General features: G+C 34.8%; 1 protein-coding gene across 2 annotated transcripts in view; it reads right to left on the reverse strand.

Annotated features, from left to right (window-relative positions):
• MTA3 (metastasis associated 1 family member 3) overlaps positions 1-27,486 on the reverse strand; it is a 131,333-nt gene that overhangs the window by 77,034 nt on the left and 26,813 nt on the right. For both annotated transcript variants that reach the window (XM_066316108.1, XM_066316109.1), the window contains exons 5-7: positions 17,694-17,757; positions 16,565-16,682; positions 785-887 (exon numbers count right to left, since the gene is read on the reverse strand). In XM_066316108.1, the coding sequence (XP_066172205.1) occupies positions 785-887; positions 16,565-16,682; positions 17,694-17,757 (285 nt within the window). The remainder of the gene's footprint in view (positions 1-784; positions 888-16,564; positions 16,683-17,693; positions 17,758-27,486) is intronic.

A 27,486-nucleotide genomic window follows, 5' to 3' on the forward strand; every position in this document is an offset into this window, starting at 1 on the left:
AGGAGGTTACCAAAAATACAGGAGATGGATTTATTCAGGATAAAATCCATACGTGAATTCTGTTCTCTGTTATCATTAGAACAATACCTTTGTAAGTATGAAAGGCAAAACCTGCTGTACCCTATGAATGTAGAATCTTCCTTCAGTAAGAAACCTACAAATTTTTGAAGTTGCTTTTTTTTTTAAGTAGAGAAATAATTTCTAAAGACATTAATTAATTCAAAGCACTTCCATGTCTTCATAAATCTGCATAATCATGGTAATTTATAAAATTGAGCTGACTTGATTTTTTCACTAATGAAATACATGACTTCAAAACTTTATTTCAATATTCATCCCAAAAAATTGCACTGTATATTATTCAGCTTACATGCATACATGGCAACTTCTGCACACATTTATTTTCTTTATTTCTACTCTTAACTTCTATTTTATGCCATGAAATTCCAAGTACTGTAAAACAAGACTGAATTATTATTAGCACTAAAATCATTTACTCTGAGGGGAAAGCAAATGAACATCTACACTCAAAGTGTCAAATTCTATTATAACCTGAAATACAGGGAGTGTTGCAATATTCCAACACTCACTCTCTTTTTTTCCTGCCTGTATTGGTAGCTTCAATAAACATACAAAGGGTCATGGTCTCATTTTCTCTTTTAGCTAACTGTGAAAAAGAGAAGGGCTCACAAAATGGCAAACAGGATGAGTTACACGATATAGGGGAATAAATAGTGAGTAGAAAAAAGAAAAGGATTATTTAATGAGAGGATTTTAATCTTACCGTGCTACAACTAAAAACTGGTCAATCTGACGGTCAGTAAGGGGGCTATCTGGATCCCATACTTTTACTTCCAGCTTTGCCTGTTCTCTGTCATCTAATTCTCCTGTCAAAAGGTAGATGGGACAAAACACTTATTACTCACAACATATTCCTCTGTGTAGTTCTTGCACTATGTTTTAAAGAGACATTGTACATTTTTAAATATATACATATACATACATACACACAGAGTACTTAACAATCATCAGCAGTTATCCAGTTAAATTCCATAATGCAGCATCACCAAAATAAATATGTTCCCTTAACATCAGCATTCAATTTAAGGAGACATTTTTAGAGGATGCAATATCAATGAAACTTAATAAAATGTTATTATAAAGCTGAAACCACAACCTAAGGAACAAGTGGCTTCTTTAAATTGCTTGTCTAGTATATCAAAGTTACTGTTTCACTTAAGCCATACCAAAATTAATTTTACACTTAACCAGCTTTAGCAATTAAATTCTATCCAATTTGTATTCTATGCCCCAAAAACTAAGTCATTATGCAAAATTGCTGTTTACAGTATTTAAGTATTTTTTACCTTTTCAGCCACTACATTATCTGTATTGTTAATATAAATAATAGTATCAAAATTGCTGTATACATTGACTAGTTCTTTGCTCATATAAACGAATATATAAGGCTGTACCACAAGAAAGTTAAAATATATTACATCATCATTTCCCAACTTCATTTATGTGAACAGAACAATTTGTGTACATGTACATGGCTGAAACAACAAGGGTGGTTTCCAAAATTTATTTTGCCCTATATTAATTATTACAAGAGTATGCCATTTGTTCTGCATGGAAGAACAGTGAAGTGTGAATTTGGTACAAGAATTCACATTCATAAGAAAGACTTGATCTTGTCTTGCCTACTTCACTAATAACTTCTCCTGTAAACTAAAAACATTTCAGAGGCTGATGGAGGAAGCACCACATATGCTACCAGCATGAGGAGATTCACCTGTGGGATCTGGCCAACATATTTGTGGCCACAAGAGATGACAACAGTAAAGTCAGAATCATTGTCTTTCCCTGCTGTTTTAGAACAGGAGTGTGTTCTTCCCTCAGTGGATATGTGAAAACCACTAATGTTTAGCTGGTTGCCAGTACTTGTCTGTGACTTTTATAAGCTACTACAAGAATGAAAACCTGTAGTCAGATAGAGCAATTCCACTCCCTTTGAAAATCTAGGCTGTGTAGGTACCTCTCTGATTACACAGACAATCACTTTAGTCTGTGCAATTTCTTATAACTTAATGAAAACAGCCAGTCTAAACATGCAGAGTGTCATCAAGACATGAAATAATCGTACACTTAACAGTCTGGAAGCAGACTGCAAACCAAGCACTGGCTTTTCTAAAACCATGTCATATATGGTGAGTTCTCTAGCACATTGATTCTGGAAAGAAATTAAAACGTGGTATATATTTATCCCTAGCAAACACACAAGTTAGAACTGCACCATGCTGTCTGGCTAATGTTTCAGGAAAAAATTTCACAGTCACATTCTCAGAAAAACACAGTATATGACTTTCTTCCAATACACAGGCAATAAAGCATTGGCTGCCTAATGGGACTTCAACTTCTGTTCAAGCTAATTCATATCCAGTACTGAAGACAAATTGTTAATTTCTGGCATCTTGGAAAGGATTTTAGGTCTATAAACTTATTCTATCAATTGCACACCTGTCAATACATTCATTTCTTCCATCTGTGACAGACACATTGTGGGTGATGTTCTACATTTTATAAATATTCTCTGAGTACTTCATTTCAATCTGTTAATATATAGTTTTGAAATACCTTTAATGTTAGTTAACCATTTCAGGACATCACAGTCTGGAAATCAAGCATTACTCAAGCAGATTATACTTCTTACAAAGAGAAAACACCATACAAACCCAGCACCAGTATTCAATCAAAACATGTCACTCTTCTGAATCGAGTTTGCAAAAAGAATTTAAAAATTGCAATACTACAATTCCTACTTCAATTAGAAGTAATTAAACAATTGTTTAATTATATATTAAAGTGTTTTAAAACTCTTGATAAAACTGAATCTGAAATATTGCCAAGCACTATTTTGTAATGGCAGTAGATATGAATAAGATACAAGCAATGGAATATGTATACCAAAGTAATCTAAACACATATATTAATTGCAATATTAATATCACTGCAACAATGGTAGACAGAGGTAATAGGGGGAAATAGGGAGAGTCTGTCAAGCTGCCCTTTAAAAAGCTACCTAATTCTCGATTTTCCACTTACATGGCAGGATATAAACATTTAAAGAGAGAAAGTAACCTAAACAGACGAAACCAAGGAGGCAGTCAAGCAGTGCTGTAGAAACCTTAGAAAAGTTCATTTCAGGAATAAGTATTTTGTTACATTCCTTTGCCTGTGCTGAAAGCATAAGTATAGGAGGAGCACATAAGACAAACAGGTCTTTCAAAATAATGATTGCCAACCCCCTGTGTTTCACTTGAGCTGTCGATCCTTAGCTGATCATGCCTGTAATCACATCCTATAGGATTTTTAACATAGCAAACCACTTTAAGATGCAATTTCTCTGTTAGCACATCAACATTTATCTTCTACATTGTTGAATTTGACACTGAAGTATAAGATATTCAAACTGAACAGATGATAAAGTTGTCATTGCATTAATTCGGTGTATTGCAAAACCCAGCTCACAAAGGAATGGGGGAGTTTTAATTTCACCACTTTCAGTGCATCTGAGAAGTTCAGTTTTAAAAGTGTCACCTTCCCTTACCACCAGCAGCATACCAATTAAATCTTCTCAGAAGTGCTAGGCAATTTTTTTGAATAACTGATATAACATACCAGTATATCCAACTTACTCTAACCACTGCTTATAATTTTATTATAGCCAGTCTAATCCTGATGACTAATTTTACTGGAATTACTAGATTAGTCAGATTGTCAGATATACATCTGGTTTGCTCTACGTCAATCATTGAATTCCCTATTTCTCATAGCTGTCTTCTAATAAAAATCAAGTTTTTTCTTTAAGAAAAGTTTAAAAGTTTTGTGTTTCAGTTAGTCACTTTACATAAATAAAAGCATGATGTGCTCTTCTAAAAAAAAAAAAAAAAGGAAGAAAAAAACTTACAAAGCAAAAGTAAACCAAAAGTATTTAAGAATGAGGTACAAGAAATTAAAGATCTACTTAGTCTTTTAGATTTCATTCCTACGGATAAATACCCCAAAGATAACTAGCCCATCAGATTCAGCATTATTCCATGTTCTTCTTGCATCCAACTAAAAGAAAATAACTTTCAATACAAACTATAAACAGCTTTTTAGAGTGAAATTATTTGAATTTAATAAATACACTACAATACTGCAATACAAAATACTATTAAGAAAGTAAAATATGAATCTATAAGTTAGGTTTTATTTTAAAAATGGTTGTCAATGAAACAATAAAAATTCAACTTTTCATGACAAACAGTTGATGAGGTATCTGATTTTAAAGACACTTCTGATGTATAAAGTCTTATTTTTGTATTTTGCACGATTTGCACTATTTTTTGAAAAACCTTTTTATTCTCCTTGTCAAAAAGTAATTCAGCTGTCAGTTCAATCCAAACATGCAAACTAAACACCTGCAGTGCTCAGCTTCCTGAATGAATCTGTCTTTCAGGATATGCAAAACAGAGGTGCCAGCTGCTGGATCCTTCATTCCATGGGACAGAAAATCTCTAGCTGTGGGGTCACAGTGAGGCAACAGATGAACAGAACTGGACAACAGACCAAGAGTTTCAAGCAGAGAGTTCCTCCTAGTAAGCAAATTCATTTATTCATACAACTTCCTGAAATCAGCCAGTTTTGATGTGTGTGTCAATTCCTCAGGATCAGCAGACATCAAAGCAGATAAACATGAAGGCATTTGTAAAGGCTCATGTTCTTAATGCTTAGCACATACATGAGAAGTCAATTCAGTGTCTTCATCTCTGTGTTTTAGTTTTGTACTTGAGGAACAGGAATATCTCTTAGCTAACATTGCAAGGATGTGGAAAAGAAGTACTTGTTGGTTCCTATCCTCCCCTAGGTGAGTCCAGCACGCAAAGCAATGACATTTCTTTCACTGAAATACGGATTTAGCAGATAAAGCATTTAGCAGGTTGTTGCCTGAACTCTTTGGGAGTATACTACCTGCAGGTAATCCTAAATGGCTTTTGAAACATAGTTTCATGTGCTGTTTGTGTGCCATTGCTGTAAAAAGAGGCAACTAATCAGTGAAAATGAAGTTTCAGTTCATGAACCACATTCTCATGATGCTATTTAGACAGTCTGCAAACATTTTCTCTAACTTGCAGAGAATAAAAAGAGAATCACATTGAATTTTCTTGTACTGTATATGAACAAAGTTCCAGACATTAAGCCTGTCTGTCTAATGTAAAATGTGAGCTTTCTCCTTGATGAAAAGCACATTAGTTCCTCACTAAAACAGTCAGCATATTCATCCTGCATAAAATTCTTATTACTCATTTTTATTTTTTTATCATCTGCAAGTCTCACCAGTATAGATAAAAAAAAAAAAAGGCAGAAGTTCAAAATGTACACTTAACTCTTAAAAAAATATAATGGAGTTATGCACAAATAACTTCTCTGATCAAAATAACATGAGAAAGCTTAGATGAAAAGTGTAGACAAAAGAAAAATTATTTGTTTACCTTTCAATTTCAAAACTATCTCCGTTCTGCCTTAGCTTGCCTGACAGAGGCATATTCAGATTTCAATTATTAAGATATGTTATATGTTCACGCAAATCTCATGGTAAAAATTTATGAATGTAAGACCTGTATAAGGACTAGAAATGAAAACCAGGCTACATATATAGACTATAAATGAAAGATATGTGATAAAGGCCTGTTACTTGTCTACAAGCTTTTAAACTGCTATTGGGCATTTTTAAAGCCAATAAAACATGCATAGTCCAATTGCCACTTATCCTCTAGAGCTCGAGTTTATAAAAAACATTTAAACATTCTGCACTTGAAAAATCCCTTCCAAAGTAGAACTGCCTCCTATGACCTTAAAGTTCTCTCAGTGTTCAGCTTTACAGTATTTATAATTTAATCACTGATGATCAAAAGACAAGCGCTCGCAAGATGCTCAGAGCTTTAATTCATCATGTTCTAAATTCCTAGAAATTAACAGAAGGAACTACACTCGAGCTCAGAGTAAACTGAAATACAACCACACATTAATGACCAACTTCTACATAACGCTGCATCAAGGATGGCTGGCTTATGGAAATGCCCAGTGATAGATGGAAGGAAGAAATGAGGCTGCTTCTTTCTCAAAACCCTGCAGAACTGTTTTCAGTTTTGCTAGAATTTCTGAAATAATGCATAAGATGGAGTTTTCAGGAAAGGATGGTGAAAACTATTCTTAATGTAAGTAAAATAACAGAGCAATACTACATATGAATATTATTAGTATTTAAAATGCTTGATTTTGAAAAAGGGATACTACAATGCAGAGACATTGTATTCTCAAAAAAACAAGGGGGAAAAAAACCCCAACCAAACAAAAAACCAACCAACCAACCAATGAAACAACTCCACCAATCAACCAACCAACCAGCCACAAAACAAAGACACAAAATGGAAAAAAAAAACAAAACAAAAAAACCACACACCAAAACCAAACCCTAACTAAAAGAAAATGAAATCTGTGGTCCTGCAGTTTTGGGTTGTGCTGGTTTTCTAAAAAGCCCTTACGTTAAAAATATGCACATTTCCTGTTACTTAAGCATTCTAAAGAGAAATAAGACTTTTTGTATGAATAAATGTAAACAAAACAGTTTAGAGAAGAACTTTTTGTTTAGGCTGAAATTTATTTTGTCGTATTCAAATGTAAAAAACCATATTTCATCTGCATCTGCTATTTGTTTTTCATCTTCCTCAGAACAAACTTAGAAGAAAAATCAGACTTGCAGTAAAAAAGCAAAGAAACAAAAATTTGAACTTACAGCGAGTTCTTTTAGGTGAAGTCACTGAGGTAGAAAATACCAGCAAAGTCAATTAAACACCAAGACGTTGCTGCTTCAAAAGTGATTGGGGTGCTCACAGGGATAATAAGCATGTACACAGCACACAATAAATAACTGTACCATCCATAAGACTGACTACCTGACAACTCATTTAGTATTTGAACAATCTCAGCCAAGGCTCTACAGGTATTATTAGCAATAAAATCTTTCTGACAGCAATCATGCACAACCTGCCACACCAAAAACACAGCACAGACCACTCGTGCTGCACTGCAACCAGAGGGCCACTTTAACCATTTCCTTCAAGTTGTGGAAAAATAGGAGGCTCATAACCAACACAACACTAATAACAGAAGCCCAAGTCTCCTCAAGGAGCTAAAGACAGCAGGGTATCATGGCACTTTTTTTACAAAGACCAAAACTTTGACTGACCTCAAGCATAAATACAATTTACTTGAGAGAGGCAGAGATGCTTTTACATTTCAGGGCAACTAATGAACAAGAAACTAAACAATAAAAGAAAAAACCTGCTCCAAACATCCCCAAGCAGGACAACCTACATAACTCACCTCAACTGCTGAACAGCTTTTATAAAATCTAATTGATAAACAGCACCATTTCCAGCTCTTGATCTTATCCTTGTCTGTTAACATAGAAGTCAGGAATGTTCTGAGAACTGAAGCTCGGCAACTTCCATGACCACATTTGGTCAATTTGATCAAAATTATACATGCACTTAATACCTCAACAAATTGGACCAAAAGGCAACAAGTATTTTTAGATAATATCACTGAACACACTTCATAAAACACTATGGTTTATAATGCAAAGCTTCAAATACCTAAATGAGCTTCTGTAGTACATGTGGCCACAGTCCTAAACTACAGATTTTCCTGGCAAATGCATGATTAGGCAGAAACAAAGTCTTTCCTGAAAACAGGCATCAAAAGGCCATTTACATGTGTTTTGTTTGATTTCTAGAAAAACAGATAAAATTCTACAAACATGCTTTTAATTGCCTAACATGACAATCGATAAGTCAGCTCCCTGGAAGCAAGATTGGCAAAAGTGATGTAAAGGATATTATAATCCTATGAAAATGTGACATGAACAACATTGTAAAGTGCATTTTACTGTTTGTGATAATCAAGCATTTGACAGTTAATTATGCAAAATTTACTGTATGAGCTTAACAACAAAAAAAGTCTTCAAATCTGACAAGGGACTATCATGTTTAAATTGGCTAACCCTCAAGAAAACAGATCCTTCGTTTAGAAGGTATTATTAAAAAAAATTATGTTAAATCAGAGTCAAAAATGCAACTAACAGAAACCTCATTTGAGAACAAAATATATTTGAGACTATATAACCAGGAATTTTATTATTGGTTGAGATTCATCTTATCTAAATATCTGATCTATTTTAGATACACATTTTCTGATGAGATTAATCAAGCCTTGGCAACATCTTTCTATTCTGACCATAAAGATGAGTCTTACTGGGTTAGCACTGTCACACCTGTAATATCTGGTGTTCTACTGCAGCTTCTACAAATAGGAACTCCTAAATCTGCTTGTTCTATCTTTTGTACCATGCATTTCTTCTGAAAAATGCATTGAGATAGAAAGCCATCATCTTATAGTTAAACCAAGATTCTAACCAATATTTTGAAGTTTTCATTTATTTTGCTACTGATTTACCAGATTTTCTGTCAAATTTAAAAATTCAATGCATTTCACACCGAACTTGGTGAAATCAATCTCTACAAGGTTCCTAGACATCTAGAAGCAAACCTGAGTTAGGCATAATCATCTCGTTTTTTACTTGCCCCTAAAGGTATTTTTTATTTCAGACTTTGAGCTTTGCGTTCTGCTCTCTGGATCCCATACGGTCACCTTGAATTGATAAGAAACCTGGTTTTAGACACTGTGAAGTCCCAAACTGCTGTATGTGGAACAAGGGAGGTATGAAAGCGAGTAGATGCACTCAACACCATCCAAAAATAACTTTATGGTTGACAGCTTTTTCCATGAAAACCTTTCCTCACACACAACTGACTGAAGAGCCTAAAGGTGCTGCTGTTGTCACCTTCTGTGGGTGCACTAGAAAAGCAACTCTTCCTTTGATCATACCTAAGCAACTGGGTTTGCTCTAATTCCACTTATTTATTCTTGTAATGGCACTTTGTTTCACTCAGAAATGAAACACTAACATGGCCTCAAAATTATCAGGCCTCATGATTTTTAAAGCAAATTAAACACAAAAGGTTAGACAGATAATATTTGTGAAACACTGAACTCAGGAAAAAAGGCAATATTTTCTGAATTTTATTTTCTAAGAACTACTTACTGTATTAATGTGTCCAGTTCATATCCAGCAACTGTCAAAAAAGTGATCACTTAGCACAAATTACAGACCATATTTTCTGGAAATCAATAGGACACAAAGACATGATATTTGTTTATCCTGTCAGATAGTTCTCACAAACACGCATTATCTGTCTTCAGAGTATCTGGCTGTCCAATTTTTAACTGGAATATCTGAATACAGATCCTTCTAAAAATATTTCATATCAGCGATTTTTAAAGAGGACTGATTATTATCATCTCACAATAGAATTTAATCATTGCAACTACATCAATATTAACAGAAATAATCCAGCACACAGACTTTTGACAAGAGAATCAGATGCTCAACATACTCTTACAATGGAGTTGCAGTAAAAAGCACAAAAACAGTGAAGACTTTAGAAAGCACTCTTGAAGGAATTAATTTACTCTTTTTCATAACAGATAAATTTTAGAAACTTTGAATAGTATCTGTGTACATCATTCAAAATTTGTAGTTTAAATTTGTCCAACTGCTCCCCTTCTTCCTACTGAGCACTCAATTAATTGAACTGCATTAATTCGAAACCGCCTTGGCTTCAAGAATGAAATCAGCTGCACAGCAAGTGCTATCTCTAGGCACTCACTCGGCATTTATTTTCAGGTGTGCAAGAAGGACTCCAGCTTTTAATTTACAATTTTATTAACTAAAAGGAAAAAAAAGCTCTGAACAGAACGTCTTTCCTCCAGGCTGCTTCTTCCTCCATTTCAGAGACTCTAATCCCTCTTCTGTTTGTCTTAGTAGGGGGTACTCTTCCTCCTCGCCCACTCCACACTCTTTGTATTGCTTTAAATGGCCAAAGCCGCTCTATTAAAGAATTCCCTAGGGCCTCCTTTTAAACCCAGACGCAAGAGATAAGCAGCACCGGGCTGGGAATAGGACTGCAGCTGGGGAGGGACCATTAGCATGTGACCCTAAGCATCCCTCCAGGCTATTAAAACAGGAACTTAAAAACGGTCTGGCATTGCTGGTTGGCGGCAACTCGATTAGGACTAACAGCCACTTCGCTTTTTAAAGATAAACCTTTAAACTGAATCATTCCACATCATACTTGTCAATGCCTTGCTGCTTGTCTCCTTCCATACACCTCTGCACGGAAACTGAAAACTCATTCCCCAAATCAAGGCCAACCCTTCCTGCATCCACCACCCCATGTCCCTCTCTGACACGCCTCCATTCTGCCCAGCGAAGTCTGGCTCTACCTGACTTGCTCGGCACTCAGAGTCCTCAGAGCCGGCAGGATGAGCAGAGACCATCATTTTCGGGTGAGTCGAAAGGAGCTGCTGCACACAGGCCATTAACTCAGTAAATATTCCTTCCATTCCTTCCCTGCAGACACTTCCCTGCTCAGATAACCTGTTCACACCGCTGCCTGGGCACTGCTGCCGCTGGGATGCTGCCCGGGGTGACACAGGAGCATCCCCTCGCTGTCTGCCTCACAGAGCTGCTCCTCTCAGCCCCTTCACTCCCAAATAAATTTCATATATTTATGAAAGGTACGAGGGAGGGTACTTTCATACGCTTTAATGTTCCTTCCAGCTAGAAAATAAATTAGGGACATCGCACATCACAAAGGCAGAAAACTGTCCTTGTCATTGAAGCACATTAGTAGATGTGGGGTTTTGGGGTTTTTTTTTTCTTGTCACTTTTCCTTTATCCTCCTATTTGCTACAACATTAGAGAGCATTAAAATGACTAAAGTCTTCTCAGACCATCAATAGAGTCAAAAAGTCTTTAAACTACTAAAGAGTCCAAGAACTTGACAATTTGATCTATTTAAAAAGGAAGCAAATAAGAGAAATTCAAATTAATTGTTGGAAGAGAAATCAAATTAATTTTCTGCATTTGTGATGATCGGATAGAAGTGGAGAGGTTCACATGCATCATGATAAAAGATGCACCTTAAAATGATGCATTTATAGGAGAAGTTAGAGAATGATTTTACACTATGAAAAGTAACAAGCTACTTGAGTTTGGACAAGAATCTTCTCCAGATTTCTACAGGATCTCAGGAATACAACAGCTACTAATCAAGAGACATGAGCTCAAACCAAGTTATGCTATACCTAGGGTGTGAAGGAGGGAATATGGGCAACCAAGCATAGTCAAGGATCACAGCTATACCAGCCAAATTAATCAAAACTGCAACCAAGACACAGTGATCAACAGGCTTTTCATAAAGAAAAACACTGAAGTGCTGAAAAAGGATCACAGAGGTTCATAAGGAAGCTCAAGGTGACAGCCTATTGGATTTCTAATAGGCTTTAAACAAATCTTAAGAGAACTAAGAAACCCCAAGTGACAAGATCTCCCGCAGTGATAAACAGCTGATGACCTGATTCAAAGTGGTCTTTCCTACATCGCTGGGCTGCTTTTTTGAAAATGCTGATTTCAATACTTAAACATCTTACACTGCCTAGCACCACACTGTTCTACCAGATCCTGGTACACAAAATCGAATGCAACAGCAGAAATTTTATTTGGACAAATTACTTTTAAAAAAACCATACGAAGTTGTTATTCTAAATTGCAATAATTTTCTTGAAAATACAATAATTTGGTTGGGATATTTTTTGCCATATATTTACTACAGAAAGTTTCACTAGACTTACATATCATGCCCAGAACGTAGTCAAGATAAAATTTTTTGTTAGATTTGTTTAGAAAATATCCTTTGCTTCAGAAGTTTTAATAGAGCTTTGATGGACAGAAGAACAATTATTGATCTTTTTTTACTTAGTTGCAGCCTTTACACTTGATTCACAACACCATGAATGAATGAAAGCAAGCATTACTTAAGAAATTACTCATTTGGCCAATGAGATTACTGTAAACAATTGGCTACCCTATTTGCAACTTGACTTCAATTGTATTTGTTTAGCTAAGCTGTCATGCATTTTATTTTGTGCAAATGCATTTGAATTGTGTGACAGCTGCACTTAGGCCTATGGTGGCATGCATAAGGCAGAAAGAGCAGTGTAGGCATGTGACAGGAAAAACAATGCATTAGATGAACTCCTACAGAGCAAAAAAAATCCAGTTTTTCCCATTCTTAAGCATTACCCTACTACATAAACTATATCCCTAAGGCCATGCTAGCACTTTTTTCTCTCTCATTTTCTGCTTTTTTAGCCAACCATGTAAAACAACTTGTCACTGCATCAGTTGTTCCACTGCATGAGACACACTGGTTGAAATGCCAGAATTGAAAAACATTTGGATTTTAAAGCTGTGAGACAAGAAAGAATCAATGTTATATAAAAGTCTATGAAGAATCTAAATTAGTTTGCCTGGGTGCAATCTCCCTGTACACAAAACATGACTGAATAAAATCTGTTAGTTAAAGGTGACAACAATTTGATCATACTCAGAACAATTTATAAAAATATGCCTTGTAACTAAGTTACAATAATAATAATGACTTGTCTAAACCAACACCGTATAGAGTTTTGTTCTTATTTGTTTAGGGCTTTTAGCTTTGTTTATTGAAGTTACTAGTCACAGATTTTACATGCTGTTGATCAAATACTGTAGGTAAATGCACCACACAGCAGCTTCTGGCCATCACATGCAGAGAAGCAGAGACTTTGCCTCTGTACTGTGGAGTAGTAGGAATGCTCCACAGAAACAAGATATTCCTTGCCCAAATTCATGCACTGGATTCTCAGAGATAAACCTTTTTATTCTTGCTTTGCAGAGAAGAGAAGAACATTACCCCATGCTGGAAACAGGTGTGAAAACAAGCTGCTACATCCACAGAATAAGCCACTGCAGAATGTGTTGTTAAAGCAAAGAAAGGACACTCTTCAGTATCCTGCTAGCCAGAATTTGAGTCAATGCTGTTGAACTGTCTCCTCATTTTCAACATATTTAAAGCAACTAAAAAGACTAAAAAGACTAAAAATCTTCCAACTAGAGTGCAAACAGACTGTAACACTTGGCACTGGGGGGACTAAAGACTTCACACCACCATGAGATCATTCAAACCTGACAACTTTTACTCCCAAATTTTACCCTCAAGGATTGTGACAACAAAAGTCAGAAGAGACTGCGGAAGGAAATCTGCTCTGGTCTTTCTCCAAAGTTACACTCTTTCACTGAATGTGTGATCGAATCGATTTAGCTACACCATTACAAACAAATTTGGCATGGATTTACAAGGCTTACACATTTTCAACCAAACTAAAACTTGGTTTAAGTTTGTTTAAAAGATTTATGATTCAATGTATCCTAAAGTGTAAAACCAGAAAACAGTTCAGTCGGGAAGACTTTATCATGCATCTTGATTTTAATAGACCTTTTAGTCTTTTGAAAGTAGATGTTCTTTTCATTTCAAAAATTAAAGAGCAATATAAATTTATCCAATACACCCCTGGGGCAGGGAGAAGCAGGAATGTTGCAATGTCTGAAGTTTGACCTAATCACCTGGGTTTGCGGTACATTTTAATCAAGGATGAAAAAATGGCAACATCAACACAAGGAAAAAAGAATCTATTCCTACAAAAAAACCATACAGTTTTCCAATAAACACAAAAAAAAAAATCCAAAACAAACCACCATTGTCCATTCAGATAGAACATAATTTATCACAATATGGAGAAAGTGCAAACAATTTGAAGTTTTAGTCTACTAGAATTCATCAGTGTATTTGCAACTAATTAATTTCATGTCTGTAAAATATCTTTTTACTTTTCAGCCAGGTTGTGACTGGCCTTCTGAAAGCTAATCTTAACTGACTTTAGTAATTTGAATTGGATTTATATGCCAATAACTTTGAAAATAAAGCAACTGATGGTGTGTGAATATTTGATTTGTCTACTTTGTTTGTTTGTTAGGGGGATTTTCTGTAAATATTAAATATGTCTATTGACCACCTTCAAAAAGGTATTCTTCCTTTAGATTACAGAACAAGTTTTACGTGTAAACAAATTCAGGAACGTTTTTTGTTTTATTTTTATTTTATATCATCTAATAATACTATTATTTGATGAAATAAAATCTGACTTTTCCAAACTGACAAGATGTTCCCTAAATTCTTCCTTTTAATTTCAGATAATAGCTCTACACTTTTAAAGAGTTACACATTAGAGCATAGTAATTTGGAGATACAGATCACTATAATATTACATTTTTAATCACTTTTAACATTACACTTTACAGATCACTTTTAGCATTATAGGCTGAAAAATGTAAATACAGACAAAAAAATCTTCACAGAATCCCATAGTTTCCAAATATAACTTTTCGAATCTATTAATTTTAAACATTGTTTGGATTTCTTTTCATTAAATAAAAGGCTTGACAGTAAATGGATTAAGTTCCAGACTGTCAGCTTACATAAAGACACAGCAACAGCTGAATCACCTTTTGTTTTTCCTTGGAGGTCAGAGGGCTAAGGAAATATTTTTAAAAAGTCAATCCAAACTACTATAATTCAGACATTTTTATCCTCCCAAAACCAAACTCCTTTTTCCACCAGCCACTTGAAATAAGTGCAGATTAATGCAACTGAACTACTCAAGTGCTCCATGTACCAACAGAACCTTGGTTTGTGGACAGCTTTGTGCTTCTCGGTTCTAATGGAATATTATTTCCTACTAAAGGCAGCAAGAAGACTGCACCACTTATTGCATTTTGGGGGTTAGTAAGAAAAAGAAAGGAGTAACACACAGTGAAATATAATCTTCATGATGTGCAAGAGAGAAAATCTACTCATTTTAACTAAACCAAGAATTTAACTCAAAACATTAAGCTCCAGAAGAGCTTGGTAACTTATTATTCATATGAATTTAAACTTTATGAAAAAATCAAATAAATAAAATTTGAACAGGAAAAAATTCCTTTATATGTAATATTCACTATTTCATAATCAGCCTCTGTCTTTAGTCATTTAAGTAAGAAGAATTCAGCAGGAAAATACTTCCTGCCTGGCAGATAACCCTAGTTTATCCTAAAAACCTTGCAGTTCAGCCAGGTACTTGGGAATCACATCAGTACTTCCCTGTTGCCTCTCACACACATTGAGACAGCCATTTTCACATTAGCCTTCTGGCACACTTTCCTCCTGAGCATATGAACATCTACAGGACTATTTTTTCCCTATGGCAGGTACATTTTACAGCAAGAATAGCAGTGAATATAACCTGTTCATAAACCTGTTCTGAAACAAGTCTGTTCACTTTATAAACAAACCTGAAGTGACTTCCTACAGTGTATTTCTGGTCATTAAAATAAAAGTTAGAATAATAATGCAGGTGATCTATTAAATAGCATGAATTGTAAAATAATCTGCCACTTGCCACAAATCAAAATTTTGTTTTATATATTTATTAAATAAGCGCTGTAGAAACTAGAAATAATGAGTGGGGGGGGGGGTTGTGCAACAGAAAGAATATAGTAGCAAAAAAAAATAGATCATGATGAATAGAAAACACATTTAAAGTCATAAATATATACATTTGGGGCATTCACAACTTCTTGGACTTACTGCAAATGATGGTCTTCTCACATAATCCTTTCTTTTTAAAGAATAAATACCATGACTTTTGAAAATAGTATCTACAGTTAGATACTTCCAAAGAAACTTTTTCCTTTTTTAAAAAATTTAATTAGCAAATACACTTGTAAACATAACAAGACACAGTTACTCATGCTTCTTAAATGTGATCCAAACATTAAATAAATATTCTACCTGAAATTTTGTTTAAATTGTTAATTTGTTCTATGTAGCAAAAGACTAAGGCATCAGTAGTTGTGCTAGGTTATAGATAAATAAAATAAAATTTTAAAAGTATCAGTGGTTATAAAGCTATGCCAAGGATAGAAATAGTTGTTTCAAGACTGCTACAAAACAGACAAAATGCTTTAAAGAAAGACAATATTTTGAAATAAGAAGACACAAAGACATGAATTCTCTATGCATTGTTTGTTTTAAAAGGGAAGGAAGAAATACCTTTTTCACTTGTTTTACTACAGTGTTATTATTTTACAAATGGTTGGTTTTTAACATCTTCTCTCAATGCCACCTATAATAAACAACTAACCAGATCATATAATTAAATAAACAAATATCAAATGCCTATGCACAAACTGGAAATGGAAATACTTTCAACAGCTATTGAATTATCCTTTCTTTTTCCATACTACCTGCTGATGTTCAAAACTTTTAGGTAGGCAGACCAAAAATTTCTGATTTAGGTAAGACCTATACCATCTTACTTTGTCTTGCCTTTATGTATTAGTTTAGTTCAGAAAGTCAGCATGAGCAATATGAGGACTTTTATTTTTTTCACTAATCAAAGATGAAGTATTTACCTTCCACAAGCATATCTGGCACATCTGCTTGATATCTAGGCCCCACTCTGATTTCTCCCTTGTCTGCTAAAAGCGTTTTCAGTGATGGATCATACACCAATGAATAAAAAAAGGTATCCTAAAAAAAAAAAGACATATTTGCAACAGCACAGTGATTTTTAAAAGTAGGTTTGCAAACTTGTAACACCTTTCCTTTAGAAATTTGCATGCTTTACAGAACACAGATTTGGTAAATCTTTATTTTACATAATAAACATGCTTCATGAGTGCTTTTAAAAGGCTAATCAAGACCTCTCATTGTTAGGACTTCCTTCATAACAGAGCAATAACGAAAAGATTCATACACGAAGATATATCAATGGATTTAAAGAGAATTGATGTCAACTTCTTTCTGAATTTAACATATTTGCACTCATAAGTATCTCTACCATACTGACTTTCCATTACAAATTAATCCCAAAAAAAAATAAAACACTGTCTGTGTAAACCCTTTTTAGGCACTAAAATAGTATTGACAAATGTGGTAGAGTCACATAAGCATAGGCCAAGTTCCGCTTTCAAAAATATTTTTACAGATTATCAGTGGTATGGTGTATAAATTTAAAAATAAAGACATGCTAATTTCGGTTAGAAAACACTGCCTTCCTGATGTTATATTAAGACATTCCAAAGAAAAATAGGTTTATTTTTTATGGCATTTTGCAATCACTCAAATTCTTGGGGAATTTTCTTCTTTTCTGGTAAAGCTAAGAGGAAGGTGAGGAGATACTTTGATACAATAAAAGAAAATAAAGGAAAAAAATAAGGAGAAAAAAAAAAGCACTCTGTGAATTCTCCCTTCAGTATCCACTACAGGAAAGCATCTCTATATTTTCATCTGTAAGATACCGTATTAATTACTACAAATTAATTATTTTCTAAATACAAACATTTATAATCAACCTGTCATTTAAGTGTGTCAATTAAATTTTTATGCAATAATATTGTTTAAATCAGTGTTTTGAACAACACAATTTTTATAACTTACCATCCAAGATACAATTTTCAAATATTGTTTGGCCACTTGTTAAAAATACAGAAAGAAAAATAAGCTTATCCCAATATTTTCTTGGATAAAAATCACAATTACCTCTTTCTCCAGGTATGACAGCACAGATTCTGTCTCATTCAGAAGTGCAACGCTGCATTTTCCCCTACGCAAACATAAGCAAGAATAGTTACTTCGTAAAATTTCATATTTCAAGTAGAGAGTTGCTTACAAGAAAACAATCTAGATATATGTAAAACTTCTGCACTGAAAGTATAAAAACATTAAAATATATAAAAATGCACACATACTTTAATAATACCAACATTAACATAAAAGAAATGTAACAAATGTGTTGAACCAAGCATTCAAATACATTGGAATTTCACCACAATGGGAAATAGTTTCAGTAATGGAGAAGCAAAAAAAGAGAAGAGGTACAATGGCAAACAATAAATATTCACACAATTAATAAAACGGCCTGGATTAAAGAAACATCACTGCCAAGTGACTTATCTCCAATAAGTTCAGCATGTAATTTGAAAACAAATAACGCAAACTAGAAAGAATATAAGGCTTTACTTTCCAGGCTTTTCTCTTTCGAATGGAAGTATTTTTAATAATGAATCATGGAATTCTATTAGGTTCCTCTATGCCCACATTAAAATGCTAATGAGCACGTTTCTGTGCAGGCTCTCATTGCTCAGGAGTGGTACAGATCTGCCCATGTGGAACACAAGCAGTCAATGCAACACGACTTTGACCCCACCACCCTCATCCCCTTCTCATCCTCATCTCCCCCATCGCTGCCTTGCCTCAAAGTCCTCTGTCTCCAGCTTCTCTGCAAATAACCTGCAGAATTATTTTTGACCAATGGTATTTTAAAGAAACACCATGGATGTGGATGAAAAACATAAAGTGTGCTTGAATCACCTTGCTAGCACCTCGCATTTTTATGTTATAATTTACAACTAGCATAAATATATATATATATATATGTATGTATGCATGTATATATATGAAGATGTATTTATTACCCCTTACATATAGCAAGTTGTACTTCACGCACCAGAGTTTTACTCAGTTTAGTTGGTACTTTCCAGGAGATTCCGCTGGCCTTATACATCCAGCGACAGGAACTATGCCCAGAACACCCATCTCCCCTCATGGAAAAGACAGGAATACAGATTGAGAAAGAGTAATTGTTTGCAGAGACCTTCTTGATTTTAAGATAACACCAAAATGGGTATTGTAAAAACCTGTTATTCTGTCAGGGAATGCTGACTCTAAGCTCAACCAGAAGCATTAGAAGCCAATTGCTAATGGCTGATCATTAAGTGAACATAGCTACCTAATGTCTTATTCATTGCCACTGCACATCCTGGGAAAGGGGGGTAAGCCACACATTACTGTCCTGAATTTCTCTTCATTGTCATACCTGTCAGGAGAACCACACCACCAAAGATAAATGGTGGGAAGGGAGGGAAGAAAGGTCTGGCCACAACAGCAGAGGAAAATCCTCCTGCAGCAGAGTAGGAAACCTTCTAGATACCCCATCATGTCTTTCTTTGAAGGTTTTCTTGAAACTTTTGGCCTTGATAATTCCAGAGCACTCACTTCGAAAAATTAATTGCATTGTAGCACGAAGTCAGCTTTCCAAGTTTATTTTAATATTTTATTGGGTTTTTTAACGCAAAAAGCTAACCAGGTGTTTACCTTTCCAGTCTGCTTCTATTCCATACAGCTCGTTTGCTCTCTCTCTCCACTGCAGCCTGTCTTTATTTTTAAACTCCAATTACCACAGAGGCATCCATTGCTCCACTGTCATCATGGCTACAAAAGTACTTTATTGACCAACCTCAACTTTTATTGCTAGTCTGTTAAAAAATTCATTTGATTTCATTAAGATATAAGATTAGTCCCTGCAGCATGTCTTCTAAGTGAGTGAATTTCTATTTGATGACTTCTTTGTACAGCACTTTAACCACCTAATGGCTGGAGTCACACACAGGTAGCAACATTTTGTATGCATATATGATTTCTCATGTGAATGGTCTTGTGTCTCAATGAATACAGTATTAGACCTACAGTAGACACCCCAAAAAATTAAAAAGCAAAAATAACAAAACTCACATTTGAAAACAGGTAAATTACAGAAGTCTTTCTACGTTTGATTCTCTATATTACAGTTACCTGTTTCTGTAATCTAGAAACCTGCAATATTTCATATAAGTGATTCAGAATCTTTACTAAATTCATAAAAGCCTACTGTTTATATAACTCCTCCACTCTTTCTTTCCCATCAGAGGAAAAGCTTCTCTGTCTAGTTGTAAATGCTCTGCAGGGTTGAACCAAGCATCTAGTTCACGTGTGCAGCACCCCTCAATCATGGATGCTAAGGAAATAACTTAAGTGAATAACGATTTGCAGTAATATGCCCATTAATATTCTCCAACTACCACTGCACTTCTCACCTGTTCTTCAATACTAATAATCAAATGCCCTGGAGAAAAAGTTAATGTCATTTAAGCCACATTACTAAGTGATTAGGGAGTTAGCTTTTTAAGGGATGTATCTGAAAACCCATAGCTTCTCTGGATTTAAAAATAATATTTGCCTCCTTACAGTGTTCTGGAGCTTTATTCCTTAATATTTTTAAATTATTTCAGATACCTGGGACAGATGGAGCTATTTAAATAAATAATCAATATAACAGTATAACATCTGACTGTTCCAAACTAGACAGAGAAAAGAAAGGGGGAGCTAGCTACTTACAAAAACAAATGCAAGAGTGCTTGCTGCATTTAGCACATTATAAAATCAGTTATTTTATACAGTTAAAAACAGTATAAAATAAAATTACACTCTCTTCTTTCAGAAATCCAACTGTCTTTACAGTTTGGGTATTATTTAGATTAGTGGCATACAATGCCACAGGTTCATTGTCCTGTTGGAGCCTCCTGCCTGCAATGTGTCACTAAACTGAACTCAGGTAAAAATTACAAAGAATTTCTGAGTTTTAAATAAATTACATAAATAAATAAAGAGTTGTCTACTGTTTTTCCGCATATGAAACCTTCCTATTGTGTAACTCTGAGTCTCTGATTTAAGCTGTATTCCTCCAACAAGCAGCATTCTTGACTTAATTGGTACCATCAAGGTGAATTATTAGTTAACACCATCAGAAGGGCTCGATGTTAAGATGTCATGTCTGATTTTGACCTTTTCCTCAAATTAAAAATATTCTGAAATTTTTTTTACTTCCTACAGAATTAGGCAAAATGCATCTTGTAGGAATGTTGAGGGAAAGTTTCAGTAACTTCAGCAATGCACAAATAACAGTAAACGAAAAAGTAAGTTAGCTTTTATGTCCTCATTACAACTTCATTTTGATGAGATTAAGTTGTGCCTTCAGAATTCTTTGTACTCTTAGATGTACTTCATATTTAAACTGGTCACAAATAAAGAGTTGTTACATGGAGCTGACAACAATGCCAACAAAAATTATTATATAATGAAATCAGCCAGCAACAAAAAGTAATTTAGAGGTCTTGCAGTAAAAGGAGACAATAAAACTCGCCTTCAAATATATGCTCATGCTATTGCCAGCTTCTATCATATAAAGCACTTAGGATCCAATTTCTTCTCCTGTCCTAGTAACCAGAACCACAACTCATAACTTTTTTCTTTAAAGCATTAATCATGTGAAAGCTCTTTTCACATGCTACACCTTCCTTCACTCTTATTTGTCAGAAGCTTTTGTCTGCTTGTAATTTTTTTTGTATGTTCCAGGTGACTTCACTAATGAATTGACAATTCCTGATCATTTAGATCCATCAGCTAAGGGATGCCTGACAAGCTATTTTTCCACACCTACAGCCTACCTCCATACCTCAGGGAAGCCCTTCTGATACAATACAGAAATAAGACTCACACTCTCTGCAGAAAAAACCCACAACTTTATAACTAAAGTGCCTTAGTGATTTTGTAGGAAAGGATTTCTTCAACAGCCCTAGCAGAAACCCAGACCATACAGTCCCAAAACAAAACTTTAACCATCTACAGCCAAAACCTCAAAGCACAGAGACACTAATCAGGATTAAAAGGAAATAGTAAGAAATACTAGTTATCATGGTAGATAGACATCTCATTGCCAGGAACATAAAGCTTCATTCCCCCTTCCCCCACCCTTGTTTTATGGGACAATTTTTCCTGGGATGGGTGGGAGGCTGTTTACTGTGGAACAAAGAAAAGGAGAACTAAATTCTAAAAAATAAAGGACAGCTTTGTGAGACACTCAAGAGGTCAGACTGTCTTGGACAATCCAACATGGGGCTCATGAAAATCAACAATCTAGGTGAGATGTCAGTTACCATGCCAGTCCTGAAGAAAAGATTTCACAGACAGTAAGCTGGGGTAAGACCTAAGAGATCTTGGAAACTAAAGATAAAAACATGTCATGTTTCAGTAAGACCCAGTAGAGGAATGAAAAACATGTGGGAACTTACTTCAGACAAGAATCTGACAACAATCAATATTTAGATGAGAGAAGGACAAGACTGCCCTTACTAATCTGTTACAATGAAGGCAAAAGATGATGAAAACCGGCTCAAGAATTTAAGTAGCACAAAAAAGATGGTACCAAGGTTATTATACCAGACAACGTTATGAAAAGATTTCAATAGTCTGTTTAAATCACCTAGAGCAAAACACCAAATTGCCCAGAAGATACATTGAAATGTCTTCTTGTTTGCACTGTCTAGGTAATTGTTCTTTAACGACCTTTTACTTAAAGTAATCAAAAACATAGATAAAATCTTTATGAAAATTTTAAAAAGCTGATGCAAACACTTATATTTTAAAACTATCAAAATTAATCACAATCAACAGCAGCTGCCTCATTTTTTAAGTGCCTGTTCATTTCAGCCCTAAGTTTTAAACCAGTGGAAACCTCTACAATTCCTATTCTGCTGTTTTTGCAGGCTATTTCTTCATGCTTTCACCAGAAAGGTAAAACAGGCCATGAGATACAATTTTTTTTTAAGATAAGAATTTCTTGGAACAGGAGAAATTAAAAAAAAACAAAAAACAAAAAACAAACACCCAACAACAACAACAAAACCCCAAACCAACAAAAAAAAAACCAAAAAAAAACAACCAAAAAAAAAAAAAAAAACACCCACCCAGAAAGAATTTCCAAGAAACAAAATACCTGATACCTGCTGCCTGTTAACCAGTATGAATGATAGGAGTGGAAAAGGCAACTTCATGCCATGTGTTCAGTACCACTCCAACAAAATCTCCTGTTGGAATGTAGATGCAGCCTCAGTGACAATGATGCAATGCAAGAACTCTTAGAACTCATTGCTCTGGGTTCCCACCAAGTCAATGAAACTTTATATCCATTGCTAACTCAGATACAAGCTGAAGAAAAAAAAAATGCAGGCATGACGCCAGAGACTTAGAAATAGCAATTATTAATTGCCCTCCTGAAAACAACAGAATTACATTGGATAATTTTGTACAGATATATACCAATTGTATCTTGATGATCTGCATCAAGAAATGTTAGTGTCTCAGTAGACATTTGGAACACAGAAGCATGAGTCACTAGCTAGACAGTCTGAGAATAAAATAACAGGAAAGAATATTAGGAAATAGTATGCTTGTGAGAAAAATCTGATTAGATTTTAACATATGCTGTTACTTCAATGACAATCAGAGATTAAACTCAAATGAAGGTGCACAATGAAGAGGTGTAGAAAGGAGCAGGTGCAGGAGTAGAACTCCAGAGTAATCTTTCACACATCTAGCATAAACGGAGAAAAGCAGAGGAAATGTACAGATATTGAGTAAAGGAGGAGAGAGCTACCTGAAGAAACAACACACTTCTTCCTGAACTGTCTTAAATGAGAAAGTGTTTTGAAGATTTCCAATCAAACATCCACTTTGAGCCAAGACTTCATCCCTTACAAGCAGCCTACAGTGCAATGATCATCACCAAACCACAGAGGGGGAACTGTGGAGTCCAAAGAGCTTCTACTAATTATTTGGAATTGATTCCCCAGTCACAGCAAGCCAATACTAAGAGTACTTGTGTATTTTACCCTGAAGCACATTTTAAGGAGCACAGAATGACGCTGATAGACACATACCAATGTCTTCGTAGCAAATTTCAAGTTCTCAAGACTGCAAAGAGATTAACTGGGGAGCAAGGTATTGTGTAACATTTAAAACAAAAAATTAAAAACATTTAAACCTGTAATAGATCCCTAACTAGAATTTGACTTTTAAAATATTCAGTCAATATTTAGAATTGACAATATAAAATCTGCATTGTATTGATTTGTAATTAATTGGCTCAAGTTTGACTCTGTTTATTTACAGGGTCATCTCAAATATGAAGAAGAAAACCCAAACGACAAACAGAAAATATTTGATAGACAATCTTGTACTGTTTAGAAGAGTGGTATTATTTTGTCAGAGGCACAGATCCCAGCAGTAGTCGCCTATCTGTGGCCAAAACATAAATCAATCAACTTGATATTATCTGATTAACATGCGCTTGATCAAATAAAACCAGAATGCACAGCAAACTGATTTATGCACACCTAAATGAACTAGTAAATGCCTGGCATACAAATACATGCACAGATAATATGGATGACCCAAGATTTTGATACTGCATGTGGCTTTTAGACAAAAAATTCAGAGTTTTTCTTTTAATTAGAGCTGGAGTGCTAATTTTGTGCACTCCAAATTGGTAAGATTTACATACAGTATCCTGAAGCAATCATGCCCATCTGACATGGATTTAAAAGTAATTAAAGGTAATTTTCTCAATGTTGCCACAGTAAAACTATACATTTTGATATCTCAAAACAAGCATAACTGTAGATCTACTTTCTGTAAACTGCCTTGTTGCAAACTCAAGTTGATATTGATATTTTTTCCCCTAGGGATTAATTCATGCTAAAAAGTAAAAGAATTGCTGCCTTTTCAGCACAGCAGCAGAGATGCTGTGAACAAAACTACAGGAGGTTAGTCAGGAATAATTTTCCATTCATGCACGAAATCATTTAGGTTGGAGAACACCTCTAAGATCATCAAGTCCATTACAAGCTGCCCAGTTCAGAAGTAACACACATCATTCACTCCATGCAACCTAAAATAAAAGGTTTGCACCTTATGGAAAGCTCCTACTTTGTAATTATGTCACTAGAGGGAAATATCTAATGATTTCAGATATTTAAGTGACAGTTCCCCATTGATAAATACACTTCTTTTTTACACTGTTACTAGTACTGGCTATTTTGTATGTGGCTATTGACTACATACAAAACCAAATTCTGTCCTGAAATGAATCTTCATTTTAATTAAAGTAAGAATAATTTGAAATATATTGGGGAAAAAAAATAGTCAGACATACTTCAAAAGTCCCTTTGATCCAAGTAATTTCAGTCTAGAAGGGAAGAATACCTTGCTTTAAAATCGAAATTACTAGGTAAGCATATGCCTATGAAAAACAGTTTCACTCCTTATCCAGTCTGATTTATGCCAGAAAATATAAGGTTCATAGTAAGCTTTTAAAAGCCTAAAATTTGTATATATATTCACACACCCTGTATGCAGAATCTTTTCGTTTGCAAGGAATGCCAAAACTAGAAATTTGGAGGCAATACCACTAAATTCTAAAGTGCCCTGTCTCGAAAAGTAACACTATAAAATGACCTGCTATATCTATCTGGAGCTTCAGACTATTTATTGTGTTCTGAGTGAACACATTCCCACATTCCTTCAGTGGGGAATCCCTTCTTTTCTAAAGAAAAAGTATTTCTCCATACCTCAGTTTTATCACACAACTTTCTTCCTTGCTGTTTTTCCTTCTTCATGATCTGTCCAGGGTTTCAATGTAGGATGTGCACTAAGTATTTATTCTATCACCATCTTCATGAGCTGTAGAAACCAGGTGGGGCAGTGTTTTCCCAGGCCCCCCTCCCTCTCGGGTGCCTTCTGTTACTGGCCAATCAATGCCTTGCCCATGACTCACAGATAACTCCCTCCGGGAGCTATCTCTCCTTAATGGGCCATCAAAGACCTCCTGGATGACTCCTCATCCCATTGTGAGATGCCCCGCCCAGGGGGAGGAGCCAAGCATTCTCACCTGGATATAAGCTGGGATTTTGGACAGTAGAAGCAGTGCTCACTCACTGGATTCACAGAGGACAGGAGCTACTAGACCTTTTCTATGTGATCACTGCTTCAGGAAGACCACCTCACCTGGACTGCTTGTATCACCCTGCTCAGGTTGTATTCTGACTCTGTCAGTGGTCTTTTTTATTATTGCATTTATTTTATTTTACTTTTTTTTCTCCTATTAAATTGTATTTCTCAGTTGGAGTCTTTCATTGGTTTTGCTTTCAAGCCACTACATGATCTCATCAGGACTCAATAATATTGATGCTTCAAACCACTGAGTCATTTTTAACACATCTAAAGAGCACCACACAGTTACAGTTTGTAAGCATGACGCCCTTATAAACTGCACCTTCTTAAGCTACTTTTTGTGCTATGTCTACAAAATGGTACCAAAGTTTCTTTAGTCTACCCAAGAGCAAGGGTACCATTTAACAACCAAAAACACAGCCACCAAAATAACAAAAAAACCACCATCACCAAACCAACAATTAAAATGAACAAAACACCAAACTGGAAAAAAAAATTAAAAATAATGCTGCATTCTGAATTCTATTAATGGTCAGAATAATGTCAAAAGAGGGAAACCAAGATTCTTACAGTCTGGTAATTTAGAAGTACACTTTTGAACGTTTACATGTAAAAATATGCAGAGGGTACAAATCTCTTAATAAAAATTGAAGAACTCTGCTCATGATCTAACTATTTGGATGCTTTTTAATGTCACATATGTACAGGGATTCTGCAAAAATACTCACATTCTCTCCAATCATATTAATCAGCTTCTAATAAAACTATCTTATGCAATCACAATTTTTAGAAGGTTCATGAAGCCCTTTCTGTGTTGGAACAGAAGTAATAAACCTAGCCAAGACCATCTTAAGATGGTTTTGAGGGTTTTTCTTGGTTTTGCCTTTTGTTTGTCAGTTTAAAAAATAAAGGGTACATGTATTATTCATTATAAGAATATTTCAGAATCAATGCTCAGAAAGTTTGGGGTTTTTCATAGGTGCATAGAAAACTAGAATTTGCTGTTTATGCCAAGCAACAAATAGAATCCTCTAAAAACATAACTACTTCATTTATCCAATTAAAAATTAATAAATACTCCCCATTAAAGATTAGCCTGTAAATTTACTACAATTATTTGAAAAACCCCCATCATGACAAACATCTACATAATGCACAGATATCCGACACATGTAAAATGAAAAATGCAAGAAGAATAATTTTTTTTCGCCTGAAGGAGGTGAAAGGTTTTATTGCAGTATAAAGCAGCCCAAAAGATTCACACCTGCTTTTAATATGAAATCTGAGAATGCCTGGCTTATGTATGCTTTCCAAACACTTAAAATATAATCATCATCATTATCTTACATAAAAACCTCATGACCCTAAGACTGGAACACCAAATAAATAAACAAGAAATAGGCAAATATACTGAAATGGCAAGATGAACCTTGACGAATAAATAAATTCTTCTACAAAATTTGTAAGAAGTATTTAACTTTAGAGCAATTACAACTGAGCTTAGACATCTTTTACAACAATCTAAACATGTTTTATACCTATTAACTCTTGAGAGCTTAAGAATGAAAAATAAATTTGAAGGCCAAATCACATGTCATATAACCCAATTCATCTCCAATAAAATAACCATTTGCAGATTTTTATACAAGAACCCACTTTTACCACATGC

The sequence above is a fragment of the Sylvia atricapilla genome, chromosome 3, assembly GCF_009819655.1.
Source record: "Sylvia atricapilla isolate bSylAtr1 chromosome 3, bSylAtr1.pri, whole genome shotgun sequence".
Taxonomy (NCBI): Eukaryota; Metazoa; Chordata; class Aves; order Passeriformes; family Sylviidae; genus Sylvia; species Sylvia atricapilla.